The sequence below is a fragment of the Zootoca vivipara genome, chromosome 8, assembly GCF_965207765.1.
Source record: "Zootoca vivipara chromosome 8, rZooViv2.hap1.1, whole genome shotgun sequence".
NCBI classification, from domain to species: domain Eukaryota; kingdom Metazoa; phylum Chordata; class Lepidosauria; order Squamata; family Lacertidae; genus Zootoca; species Zootoca vivipara.
In genome coordinates, this window is record NC_142591.1 from 3,085,939 (window position 1) to 3,099,468 (window position 13,530).

The window sequence follows — 13,530 nt, forward strand, 5'->3', positions numbered from 1 at the left end:
ATTTGCCCGGATGGTGGGCTTGGGCCTCAGTGCTCCTAGAGGCAGGGATCCCTGCAGGGATCCCCCCATTTGATATAGGAATCCCTGCTGCCGGATTGACCCGGATGTCATTTCCAGGAGGGCAGCTCGGAAATTAAAATGCTTACCCAATGTCTATGCCAAACCACTTCATCTGTAGTCAATAAAGTTGTGGCCTGATTTGATCGCATTCAACTGTGCGGCCTCTTTTACTGGTAGCTCAATTGAGCAGAGGAGTGGGGAGTGTGGGGCCTGGGCCTGCAATGGGTGCCACTGAACTGCCTCAGTTAGCAAATACTAATATGGGGAATGTTTGAGAATGTGTTAAGCGTCCTGGAATTAGAACCGTCCGCACCTGGATTAATATGCCTTTTGTTCTGTGGTCAACAAATATGCAGGGCATCGTGGCATTTCCCAGCTTCCTTTCCATTCACTAAGCAGATGAGAGACAGGCAGGAAATTACAGTTACCTGCTCTTGTTTGACAATGAAGGTGACATCTTCTCCAGGCTTAACAGCAAGGCTCTCCCCTTTGATGCTTATCTGCAGTCCCCTGGGAGCAGTCAGAGGGCACAGATGCTGAGATATGTTTTGCTGCAAATCCACACCACCCTCACATCTATTAGATATAACTTTGCGATACCTGTAGAAAAAAATGTAAATAGAGAGCATATCTAAGTGCACAATGGGACTGTACATCAAACACAGCATGCATCATAACTTGGAGGGATCTGATCTCTTCCCATTGGATGAGGCAGGAGGAAAACAGGAAGAGAACCGGACCAAGGTAACTAACAGCACCACACAGAAACACAGGAAGTTGTGTTATACTGAGCCAGAATGTTGGTCCATCTAGCTCAGTTTTGTCTAGACTAACCGGAAGTGGCTCTCCATTTTGAGCCCTACCCAGAGGTACCAGGGATTGAACCTGGGACGTTTTGCAGGCAAAGCACTGAGCTATATCTCTATTTGGATGTTATTCCCACCAAGGTCAATGGGACTTGCTTCCACATAAAGCCACATCCACACCATGTATTCAAAGCAATAAGATACCACTTCAAACTGTCATGGCTTCACCCAAAGAAGAGTCTTAGGAGAGTCTGAGAGTCTTAGGAGTCTTAAAAGGTAAAGGTGGCCGACTCTGGGGTTGCGGCGCTCATCTCGCATTATTGGCCGAGGGAGCTGGCGTATAGCTTCCAGGTCATGTGGCCAGCATGACAAAGCCGCTTCTGGCGAACCAGAGCAGCACATGGAAACGCCATTTACCTTCCCGCTGTAGCGGTTCCTATTTATCTACTTGCATTTTGATCTGCTTTCGAACTGCTAGGTTGGCAGGAGCTGGGACCAAGCAACAGGAGCTCACCCCGTCACAGGGATTCGAACCGCCGACCTTCTGATCAGCAAGCCCTAGGCTCAGTGGTTTAACCACAGCGCCACCTGGGTCCCCTTTAGGAGTCTTAGGAGACCACTATTCTCTTCTCAAAGCCACAACTCTCAGAGTTCCCTGAGAAAAAGGTTTGTCTGTTAAACCAAACTCGGAATGGCTAACAGCAACCTTTCACTATCCATTTAGAAAGGCAATTGATTAACTGAAGGAAGGAAGGAAGCTATGGGGCTGCTTTCCACAGCAGAACACTCCACAAGTACTTACCCTGTGCTGCTTCTGTAGGCCTGCCCTAAGACACAGTCTTCAGGAGGAGTTTCAGGGTTGAACCAAAAGTCAGCAAAGCACGTGTTTGGCTCAAATTTCTGCAGTGCTGAACGCTCAAACCCATAATCACTACAGAACAACAAACAAGCATTAATCACGAAGCTAACTTGTCTTTACTATTAATTTGTGAAGTGTTATTTGTAGTGTACATGGCCTGGGGAGTACAAGTACACAACTGGCATCTTTCGTAGCCCATTGGGAGTGCATCTCATGCCAAGTGTGTGAGGGTCAGCCAGCCGCCACCCCAGGGTCTCTTGTACTTCCTATGGCAGGAGTCTACTGAGCCCGGCAACTGGAATGCAGCCACAGGGCCCAGAGGATCCAATGCAAATGGCCTATCACCTGAAAGCTCCTTCCCAAACCCAAGCATGCAGTGTGGTGAGTAAAAAGGCTCCTGAAAGGATGTGTGCAATGCCTCTTTCCACTAGTGTAGGCTGGCCCTTCAGCACTTCATGCAGGAACAACCTTTATTCATAGACCTGGGCAGTAGGATTCTGGTCATGGCTGAGCCACAGTGTCCTGGGTTTCTCACTAGTTTTTGTGGACTAAATGCAGGTGCCACCAGCTTGATTATTTGTGCTTGTAAAAGGACCTTTGGTCTCACCTGAAAGGTGGCTTTAGTGAGTTTCAGGCCATCATATGAGCTGTGATAGCCACCCTGCATCCAAGGCAGGAAATGTTCAGAGCTGAGTATGTAGCTACTTCCTGTCCTCAGTCCATTTTCTGATAGGACTGACACAGGACCAGAGCAGCTAGGAGCCAAACACAACACAATCCCTTTTCAACAAGCCTTTTAAGTGTTGTCCGTTATCCCGGCCTGTCTCTGTATTGGGTTTTAACTGCTCTTACATATGAAATTCGTTTCCAATCATTTCCTGTGGTATCACTGTGAAATTCATAAATGGAATCAAACAAACACAACAGCCCAACTGTGGGGGGGGGGGCTGGGGGGCACCAGAAATTGCTTGGGGTTGTGACTGAGATACTGCTTTTTCAGTCAAGGCCTCACAGATATGAAATGCTGTTACAAGGAAACTCCTCCAGGTTTAAAATTATTATTATTATTATTATTATTATTAATAAGTAACTATTTTACTTTTAGAAGACAACTGAAGGCGGCCCTGTTTAGGGAAGTTTTTAATGTTTAATGCTGTACTGTTTTAATATTCGGTTGGAAGCCGCCCAGAGTGGCTGGGGAAACCCAGCCAGATGGGCGGGGTATAAATAATAAAATTATTGTTGTTGTTATTATTATTATTATTATTATTATTATTAACTGCTCAACTTTTGATGGGCAGTGAACACATTATGTGTGAAGGCCTTGGGAGGGAAGTGAATGATGCTGCTGGATGTTCTTCAAAATTGTACATATTTATACTTTATTTTCAAAAGTCCTATATTGTTTTCAAAATCTGTCTGTAAGGTACCATGGGGATCCTTTAGAACTGAAAGGTGGGGTATGAAGTCTTCTAAGTAACTCTGACCAATATCCACCTTAAGAGATGCATAGGTGGCGTAGAACAGCTGGCGATATGAAGTGTTGGCTATTACTACTACCACCACTACACCCTCAAAGGAAAGCTAGAAATAATGTTCTCTTTTTAACCAGTACATAACTACCACTTCTGTTAAATATTAGGGTTTTCGATAAGATCAATACAGAATATGTAGTTAAGCCATCACAAAGACCTATAGAAAAGCTCACCATAAGAAATCAGAAGGGCTACACTCACAAGCTATGGAAGTGAGTGCTGATGTAAAGCTTCTTCCTTTAATGCACCACGAGGAACTCTTCCTCTTCCGGAAACTTCTCCGCTGACCCATGATGCAGAGGTCGCCCTGAACATTAGAATGTTAACTCTCATAACTACCAGATAGGATTAAACATACAAAGCTTGTTTATTTGTTATTTACCTACTGCCCTTCATCCAAAGATCACAGAAAGGTTTACAGTATAAAAAACTAAAATACCGTACATAGCATAATAACAAAGAAAACAATAAAACACCCACACCCACACAGTTTAAAAAGCCATAGATTGTTTACTTAACCAAAGGCCTGGGAGAAAGCCTAGTGCCTAAAGGAGGTTCCCTGTGGAGAGCATTCCACAAACGGGGAGCCACCACAGAAAAGGCCCGCTCTCACGTTACCACCCTCTGGATTTCAGGCTTTATAGGTCAAAAGCAGCAATTTGAATTGGCTTTTAATAATGCAGACTCTCTCACCTTAGCTAACAGTTAGCCAATTCTCTTTAGCACTTAAAAAAATAAGATTTTTAAATGGTTGACATTAGTAGAGGTAATATTTGATTTATACTGATCAATGTTGGTGACTCCTTAATGGCCAGCTATCAACCTGAATTTGTGCCAGGCTGCTGCCAGTGACTCCTGGCTGGTTGTCCAGGAACGTACAAAGACATGGAAATGTTTCTTACTGTCCGCTTTTTATTCAGTATTTACAGAGAGAGGCTATAGAACACAGCCTCTTGGATAATGGCGCTGTCCCGAGTGAATCTACACACACACACACACACACACACACACCATCTCTCCCACTTTCTCGTTCGTCATTTGCATCATCTCTCCTACGGGTGCTGACAAGTGCCCTCTGTCTTTGAGCTCTTTGCTCTTCTACTTTCAAGGCTCACCAGGTCTAGGAGATGGAGGGTCTGGAATGCTTTCTAAAGACACTGTGTCCATCAGTTGTTGCACCCCCCCCCAAAAAAATGCTTCCTCTTCCCCCTCCTCTGCTCCCATTATTTCCCAACTTTTGCCCTCATTGCCTCTGAGCTGTGACCTCCCTTAAACCCTTGTTGTAAATCTAAAGTGTCTTCCCCTTCCTCCTCCCTGGAAGGGTCAAGCTGATCTCCACCATTCCTCCTCTGCCCAGTCCCTGACAATTTCTGGGAATAAACAAGACACAAATTTAGAAACCCAAATAATCTCCAAGGGTAGGGAAAATTCTGCCCACAGGCTGGGTGTGGCTTATGAGGCTTCCCCATCTGGACTGCAACCTCCCCTCCCCACAGTACAGTAATTAGGCTGGAGAAAAAGTATCTTACTAGAACCAACAAGGGGCTTTTAAAGTCTAATTACTCTAGGGGTCTGTCTAATTACTGTGGCAAGGTGGCTTTGTTTGAGGGGGGCACAGATAGGGAGGAAATGGTTAGTGTGTGCTGTGACCCCTGTGGAAAATTTTCCCACAACACAATTAGGCATGAAAAAACTCCCTATTGAATCCTAGGCTTGTCTTCTCAGAAGTAAAGGCTGAGTTTAATTGTACTTACTCCTTAAACTGCAGTGCAGGACTGCCGCCTTAGTGTTAAATACATGAGCTCTTTTTGAGCCTTGGCCTCAAATGTTCCCTACGTCCCTTCCTCTACAAGAGGAAGAAATTAAAAAGTTTTCAATTGGTGTTTATAACAAACTGCAGTTTCTTAGTTTGTCTGAAATGAGAAAACTGTAGTTTTTACAGATCATAGTTAGTTAAGAAACCAAGAAATTAAACCAGGATGACACCATGACTTATTAAATAACTATGGTTTGTGCAAACCATCACAGTTCTCTGTAATTATATGAAACAGGCAACAGCAGCTTGTTATATCTAGACCATGAATGGAAGCTTTACTTATCCACCCTTTACAAACAGAAGTGGGAGGCACAGAAGCCCGAGGTTCACTGTAGTTTGTGCATGTACTGTAACACTAAATAATGCTTTTAGTGTTAGATCTGAATCAGACCAGCGTCACCAGTTGTGGCAGCGACTATTTCATCTGAGGTTATTGTGGGATGGAACACTGGGGCAGACAAGTCACAACAGTTCCTAGAGTGTCCACTAACAGGAACTCACCTGGAGGGACACCTGACTACAGGTCAGTTCCTGTTCCCTCAGACATGCAAATGAGTTGGATTAGACAAAAGCCCTAGCCTGCAATCACTCGCTCTCTCTTAGCTACTTCCTCCCTCGATGAGGACACATCTCCAGAGAATCTCTAGTTAGCATGGTTCTCACTCTAGGCCTGCAGCCAAGAGTGAGACCAAATGGAGTCTTACTTTACTAAGTAGTCTCTAGATGTATATATACTTGTAACTTTTCTAAGCAAGCCTGCCTTTCTGAGATTATGCTGTAACTCAGGATGAAACTGTAAGTAAACTCTATCTTATTTTATAAACACTGTGTTGTGTATTTCTTTTAAGAGGGACAAAGGGGACCTTTGCCAGGAAGTGTAATATTGAACTATAAAGTGTAATATTGTTATAGAGATTCTAGCGAATCTAACGCACATGCTTTGCTGCGCACAAAAGGGGAATGTCACTCTGCTAATATTGGAAGCTTGCTAACACAAGCTTGGATAGGATCTATCTAATAATATATCCTAATCCACATCCCTAACATTCCCATAAAGGGTTATTACGGCCCAGGACTGCGTATTTTTGTGTATTTTTGAAGGATTGCTTTGGATTGTGATTTTTGAACTGAGTAGGATTTTTTCAGTTAGAACTTCCTGGTGAGCACATGGTCTATTGTTCTCCAGTGTGCCTAGGGGATTAGCTACCCCTCCCCTCCCTCAGAGTTTACAGCACTGAGAACTCAGAGGCAGTGAAGATTATTTTGCATTTTGAGATATTTTTAGAGATTTTGACTTTGGAATTTTTGGCAAATTTTTGAATTTTGAGAAATTTTTAGAATTTTGAGATTCCAAGATGGCTTTTGCAGATTTTGATAGTGGAGTTAAGCCAGGATTCATGGCTCTAGATGATGACAATTATGTATTTTGGAAACAACGCCTGATAGCATTTTTAGATGCAAGGAATGTTTTGGATGCCATTGAAAAACCTATGCCTACTGGCACAACAGCAGAGCATTTAGCTAAGATAGCAAGTTGGAAACGCATGAACAGCGAGGCCAGATACATAATTTTGAGTGGACTTAGCAACAGGCATCTAACATCAGTTAATAGCAAAGATGATGCAGCTAAAATCTTAAAAGATATTGAGCGCAGGTATGGAGCATCTACTAAGAACTCCTACAGGAATTTGATGAGCAAATTAACTGCGCTGAGGATGAATTCAAGAGAAGAATTCACTGACCATATCAGCAAATTTAGTGAAATTGTTCAGAGGATTGATCTTACTACTAAAGCCCTTGATGAAGAAACAAAGGTTTCATTTTTGATAGCATCTCTAGGACCAAGTTTCAGTTCATTCAAGAGTTGCATGGATCACAAAAGGGACCTGACTTTTGAAGAACTGATTGATCATTTGAGAGAGGAATGCAGAGATTACCTTGATTCTTCAGAAAGGAATACAGGGAGAAAGGACACTAATTATGCTTCCAAGCATTTCCAAAGGTCCAGACAAACGCCAAAGGAAATAATTTGCTTTAACTGCAATTTAAAAGGGCACATGGCGAAGGAATGCCGGGCACCTAGGAATAAATCCCGCGCCTTTCCACCAAAAGGCGAAAAGAAGGGGGGTCGTGGGCGTGCAATGATATTGCAAGAAAGAAATGTAGCTTTCCAGAGCTGTGAAGGAAAGCGCAATAAGTGGCTTCTGGACAGTGCAGCAAGCAGCCACTTCTGCTATAAAAGGGAATATTTCAATGAAATAGACAATAATAAACAGTCTGAGATTGAAATTGCTGATGGAAATATTATAAAGTCAATAGGTGCAGGATCTTTGAACTTGAATTTCAAAGTGAACAATGAGTCTTTTGATACTACAGTGAGTAATGTTAAGTATGCACCAAAGCTGAACTGTAATCTAATAAGTGTGTCTAGCTTGGACAAGAAAGGTTTTGAAATTATATTTAAAAATGGACAATGCAATGTGATAAAAGATGGTGAAGTGTTTATTCAAGCCAAACTAATCAATGATGTGTATGAGATTGATATTTCAGAGAATGAGTCTGCAAGGGTTGCACAACCCAGCAGAAAGGATCAACCAGATCTGGAACTCTGGCACAAAAGGCTTGGACACAGGGACACCAACGTTATCCTGAAAATGCAGAAGGAAAATCTGGTAAAAGGTCTACAGGTAAAGAATTGCAGTACACCAATGCCAAACTGTACAACTTGCATAACTGAAAAGGCAGTCAAGCCTTCCTTCCCACGTTGTACAGAGAAGAGAAGCACAAAAGTCATGGACACTGTTCATACTGACCTATGTGGTCCGCTGAATGTACCTTCCCTAGGAAACAATAAGTACATTCTGATATTTATAGATGACTTCTCAAGATATTGTGTTGGATATTTTCTAGAGGAAAAGAGTCAGACACCGGAATTGTTCAAACTGTACTTAAACATGGTGAAGAACAAATTCCAGAGAGCTCCTTCCACCTTAATTTCGGATAATGGTGGAGAGTTTTGCTCACGGCAGATGAAGGCCATCATGGCACAAGAAGGCATAGCACATGTAACTACAGTTGCTTACACGCCTCAACAGAACTCCATTGCTGAGAGAAAGTTTAGGTCTATTATGGAGATGACAAGGTGCATGTTAAAAGAGGCCAACTTGTCACAGAAGCTATGGGGTGAAGCGGCGAATACGGCGATTTATTTGCAAAACAGATTGCCTACAAAGGGTGCAGAACGCACACCATTTGAACTTTGGCACGGGAGAGTCCCAAGTCTGCAGCACATACGTGTGTTTGGAAGTGTCTGTTATTACCACGTGCCCAAAGAGCGCAGACACAAGCTTGACTCCAGAGCAAAAGCAGGTATCCTGGTTGGATATGCTCCTGGAGGAAAGGGATATAGAGTTCTAGATCCAAAGAGTGGCAGAGTAGACCCATACCATGTGGTTCATTTTGATGAACAAGGAAAGTTTGATACAAAGAACACAGTTATTGACTGTTCTAGAGAGTCACCAGATGAAGAGTTTATAAGTTTTCCTTTAGCACAAGGAACTAATATACCTTCTAGTGTCACAACACCCCCTACAGGCGACACCCCAGAAGACGCAGAGGTCCAGACCCCTGGCGGCACCAGAGACGAAGAGGAGGAGCTGTACGTGGACATGCCAGCGTTGGAGGAGGATGAGGATGCTGATGCGGTTGCACAACCAGAGGTCAGATGCTCATCCAGAACCAACAAGGGCGTTCCGCCACTACGACTGTCCTACTTTGCAGGGTCGGCGTCTCCACCAGAACCTTCCACTTGGGAAGAGGTAGAGCAGATGCCAGCCACCGAAGCCAGTCTCTGGAGGAAAGCCGCGCAGGAGGAGATTGACGCACTGCACAAGAACAAGACCTGGACACTCACAGAATTGCCTGCTGGTAAGAAAGCAATTGGGAGCAAATGGGTGTTCAAGGTTAAAAGGGGTTCAGAAGGGGAGGTGCAACGTTACAAAGCAAGACTAGTGGCACAAGGCTTTTCACAGCAATATGGCCACGACTATGACCAAGTCTTTGCACCGACAGTAAGATACAGTAGCGTAAGATTACTTTTAAGCATCGCAGCATCTAAAGGGATGGAGGTGAAACACATCGATATAGCTACTGCGTTTTTGCATGGGGAAATTTCTGAAGAAATTTACATGAAGCAGCCTAAAGGTTTTATAAAGCCAAATGAGGCACATTTGGTTTGCAAGCTTCAAAAGGGACTGTATGGTTTAAAACAAGCAGCCAGAGCCTGGAACTTGAAATTGCATGGAATGCTGGTGAAACTTGGGTACAAGCAAGGTGAAGCTGACAAGTGTTTGTACACTAAGCAGAGTAATGGACAATTTTCTTATATTCTTGCCTTCGTTGACGACCTTTTAATCGCAACGTCAAATGACAGGGATTATAAAAATGTAGTCCAGCACCTCAACAAGGAAGTGCAAGTGAAGGAATTAGGACCAGTTGAGTATTACCTCGGGATTCAAGTGGAAAGAGAACAGGATGGTTCATTTCTACTTAATCAGAAGCAAAAGATAATTGAACTGTTGGAGAGTATGCAATTGCAGGATGCAAAACCCGTCGACACCCCGATGGCTACAGACTTCTTAAAGAACCAAGAGGATTCGAAGCTGCTGCCAAACAACACAGAGTATCGTTCAGCAATTGGTAAACTTTTGTATTTAGTTACCACATGCAGACCTGATTTAGCCAATGCAGTAGGGATTCTCAGCAGGAAAGTGAGTAGTCCCACTGAGCATGATTGGGTTGGTGTGAAGAGGGTGGTTCGATATCTTAAGGGTACAATGGATTGTAAATTAAAGTTACCAGCTGTCAGTGACCCTAAGCTCATTGGGTACACTGATGCTGACTGGGCGGGTGATAATTCTGATTATAAATCCACAAGCGGGCATGTTTTTATGTATGGGGACGGAGCTATTACATGGGGCAGTTATAAACAGAAATGTATAGCTTTATCGTCTACAGAATCGGAATATGTTGCGGCTACAGAAGCGTGCAGAGAGATTTCCTGGCTGGACCAACTCCTAACAGACTTTGGCGTGGAGAGAAAGGAACCTATAAGCCTGCTGGAGGACAACCAAAGCTGTCTAAAGCTGGCGCAGAATGAGAAGTTCCTAGCACGCTCAAAACACATTGGGGTCAGGTACCACTACGTTCGCCAGATGATACAAGATGGACTTGTCGAACTGTCGTACTGCTGCACATCGGAGATGACAGCAGACATCCTAACAAAACCCCTGCCAAGACAGAGTTTCCAGAACCTGCGTGTCAAGCTGGGACTCTTGGGTGGTTGAATAAAGTTGCTTATGTTTTGTTTTGTATGTAATGAATGTTGTGAATTGCCTGAGAAGGGGTTTGTGGGATGGAACACTGGGGCAGACAAGTCACAACAGTTCCTAGAGTGTCCACTAACAGGAACTCACCTGGAGGGACACCTGACTACAGGTCAGTTCCTGTTCCCTCAGACATGCAAATGAGTTGGATTAGACAAAAGCCCTAGCCTGCAATCACTCGCTCTCTCTTAGCTACTTCCTCCCTCGATGAGGACACATCTCCAGAGAATCTCTAGTTAGCATGGTTCTCACTCTAGGCCTGCAGCCAAGAGTGAGACCAAATGGAGTCTTACTTTACTAAGTAGTCTCTAGATGTATATATACTTGTAACTTTTCTAAGCAAGCCTGCCTTTCTGAGATTATGCTGTAACTCAGGATGAAACTGTAAGTAAACTCTATCTTATTTTATAAACACTGTGTTGTGTATTTCTTTTAAGAGGGACAAAGGGGACCTTTGCCAGGAAGTGTAATATTGAACTATAAAGTGTAATATTGTTATAGAGATTCTAGCGAATCTAACGCACATGCTTTGCTGCGCACAAAAGGGGAATGTCACTCTGCTAATATTGGAAGCTTGCTAACACAAGCTTGGATAGGATCTATCTAATAATATATCCTAATCCACATCCCTAACATTCCCATAGTTATACCTGTAGATTCGTCAGGTCCCATGATTCATAGTCCTCGTCGGTGCATTCTCGAGGAAAAGAAGGACGGAAATCTACCTTCACTAACTCCCAATCTGAGCGGAAACTAATGTGTCCAAAGATTCTAAGAGAAAGGTCAAAAGCTTCAGAATTAGATTTCAGTTAAACAGGGGATAAAACGCAGGAGAGTTAACACCAATCATGAAGTTCTATTTTGGTTGTTGGGTGTAAAAACGTACGTTGCATTTTCAGACTCTTTTAGTACTCACAGTATTTTGTGTACAATTCTACATAGGTAAAGGTAAAGGGACCCCTGACCATTAGGTCCAGTCGTGACCGACTCTGGGGTTGCGCGCTCATCTCGCATTATTGGCCGAGGGAGCCGGCGTACAGCTTCCAGGTCATGTGGCCAGCATGACAAAGCCGCTTCTGGCAAACCAGAGCAGCACATGGAAACGCCGTTTACCTTCCCACCTGGGTCCCACAATTCTACATATCAGTGACAAATTGTGTCCCTCCCTTCACAGTGCCTGGGGACAACCAGGGCTCATCCACACTTCCGTTTGCCCCACTGATGTCACCCAGGAAAACCCATGGTTTAGCTCTGAATCAGAACAAACATCAATCAGGGTTTTGGAAAACTGCTCTTACTCATGCATTCTAGGCAGAGGACAAATAGAAGTGTGGGCGAGTCCTTGTCACTAGGAAAGATAAACAGGAGCAAGTGGTGGCCAGTGTCTCCTCCTTCCCTGGTTGTTTCCTTATCATCCTCAGCAGCCTTCTCTGCCCATCTCTAGGGGAACTAGAGAATTTTCAGAAGTGCGAATCTGTGTTGCCTGTGGAGGTTGATGTGATTCTTGTAACATGTATGTATACCCAGGTGTGTGCATGAGCACATATGCACACACAAACAAGGCCACTTCCAACTTTCCCCATGCAGTTTGTGTACTGGTGCAGTAGATTCTTACTTACGTCATGACTAAAGTCTCATCTCCAGGCTCACTGAGGAGGCCGTCAACAAAAACGGAGATACTGGTGAAGTTATGAGTGCTCCATGTTTGGCCTTCATCGACACTAAACCTGTGAATGAAAAAAAATATTGTTTCTTATTTATTGCAGGCCTCGTTTATACAGAATGGTTTGAAAACGAGTACTGATCATCACCATCATTAGAAATACAGTAGTTAATTAAGCCATAGGACTTTAAAAGCCCACAGTAGTTGAGTTGTGAATGTATGCAAGCAGGATGCGTGAATGTTATACAACAGTATTTTAATTCTTAGGTGAAGATTTTGCTGAGTTATTTTATTGCACTAACCCCGCAGGCTAAAGGATTCCTCTCCTCAATGGCCCATCAACACTTTTTGTCCTGTTAGGTTTGTTCTTCACTAAGCCAGCCAAGTTGGTTTGCATAAGCCAACCAAGGAATTCCTTTGCAACTTTTCCTTTCATATCGCAAATAACCAAAATCCTAGCATTTGTTAATTTACCATTCATAATTTACCCTCTATAACACCATTCAGAGTGCCAGGCATGGAGGTCAACAACAAAGATACAGGCTGCTCCAGACAGATGTCTATGGAAGGATCACACTATAAGCTGCAAGTTAAAAGTTGGTGTTAACCCCGCTCCTCCAGCAACCCAACATGGTGGGTTTTATATTAGTCCTGAGTCTGCAAATTTTCTCATTTTGGGGCTTATCCACACTTACCTTTTGCTCCGTTCTTTCCAGGCACAGTTCCGCATTTTAAAAGCTCCATGTTCAAACGTGGCTTTTTCTTGCCTCTAAGCTTTCCCCATAAAACCCCACAATTTAGCGCTTAACCAGAGCAAACATCAATTCGGGTTTTCTGCAGATTACCGTTTGCTCTGATTGAGCTTTAAAGAGCAGATTTCCGCATGGACTTTGCCTGGAGAGAGCAGAGGAAAGGTAAGTGTAGATAGATAAGCTCTCTATTTTCCCCAGTCCTACAGTATTCTGGAGAATCCCAGGTTTATGCACTGCCCTAAGCTGCAGGAGAGTGGGGGGGGAACCCCCCCACAGGTTAAGGGCCTTGCTAGACAGGGCACTAAACTTGACATTATGATGTTTAAGAAACATCAGTTAAGGGCAGGTGTGGGAGCCGTTTTCATTGGGACTGTGGCTTGGAGAGAGGGGCTCCCTCCCTGAACAGTGTAGACAGAAACTGTACCATCTCACATACCACTCTCCACAACTGCTGATAAGTCCAGAGAGAGAAACTGCTATTAAGGTGAAAGGGATTTTTTCTCATGGAGCTAACAACTGCTACAAGGGAGACAGATTTTCATTGTGATGAAAATCATACTGATGAAAATCACACTGTGCGCCTGTTATTATTATTATTTTTTAAGATGCAGCAGCAAGTGATTTAGTTCAATGTCTCTTTTGTCCCCAAGTGTGT

The 13,530-nt window shown here is 43.6% G+C and overlaps 1 protein-coding gene across 1 annotated transcript in view; it reads right to left on the reverse strand.

Moving 5' to 3' along the window:
* Positions 1–13,530, reverse strand: part of SORCS2 (sortilin related VPS10 domain containing receptor 2) — a 138,977-nt gene that overhangs the window by 23,150 nt on the left and 102,297 nt on the right. Inside the window, exons 14-18 of the mRNA XM_035103573.3 lie at positions 12,080–12,187; positions 11,111–11,231; positions 3,434–3,567; positions 1,669–1,797; positions 489–660 (exon numbers count right to left, since the gene is read on the reverse strand). Coding sequence (XP_034959464.3) covers positions 489–660; positions 1,669–1,797; positions 3,434–3,567; positions 11,111–11,231; positions 12,080–12,187 — 664 coding nt within the window. The remainder of the gene's footprint in view (positions 1–488; positions 661–1,668; positions 1,798–3,433; positions 3,568–11,110; positions 11,232–12,079; positions 12,188–13,530) is intronic.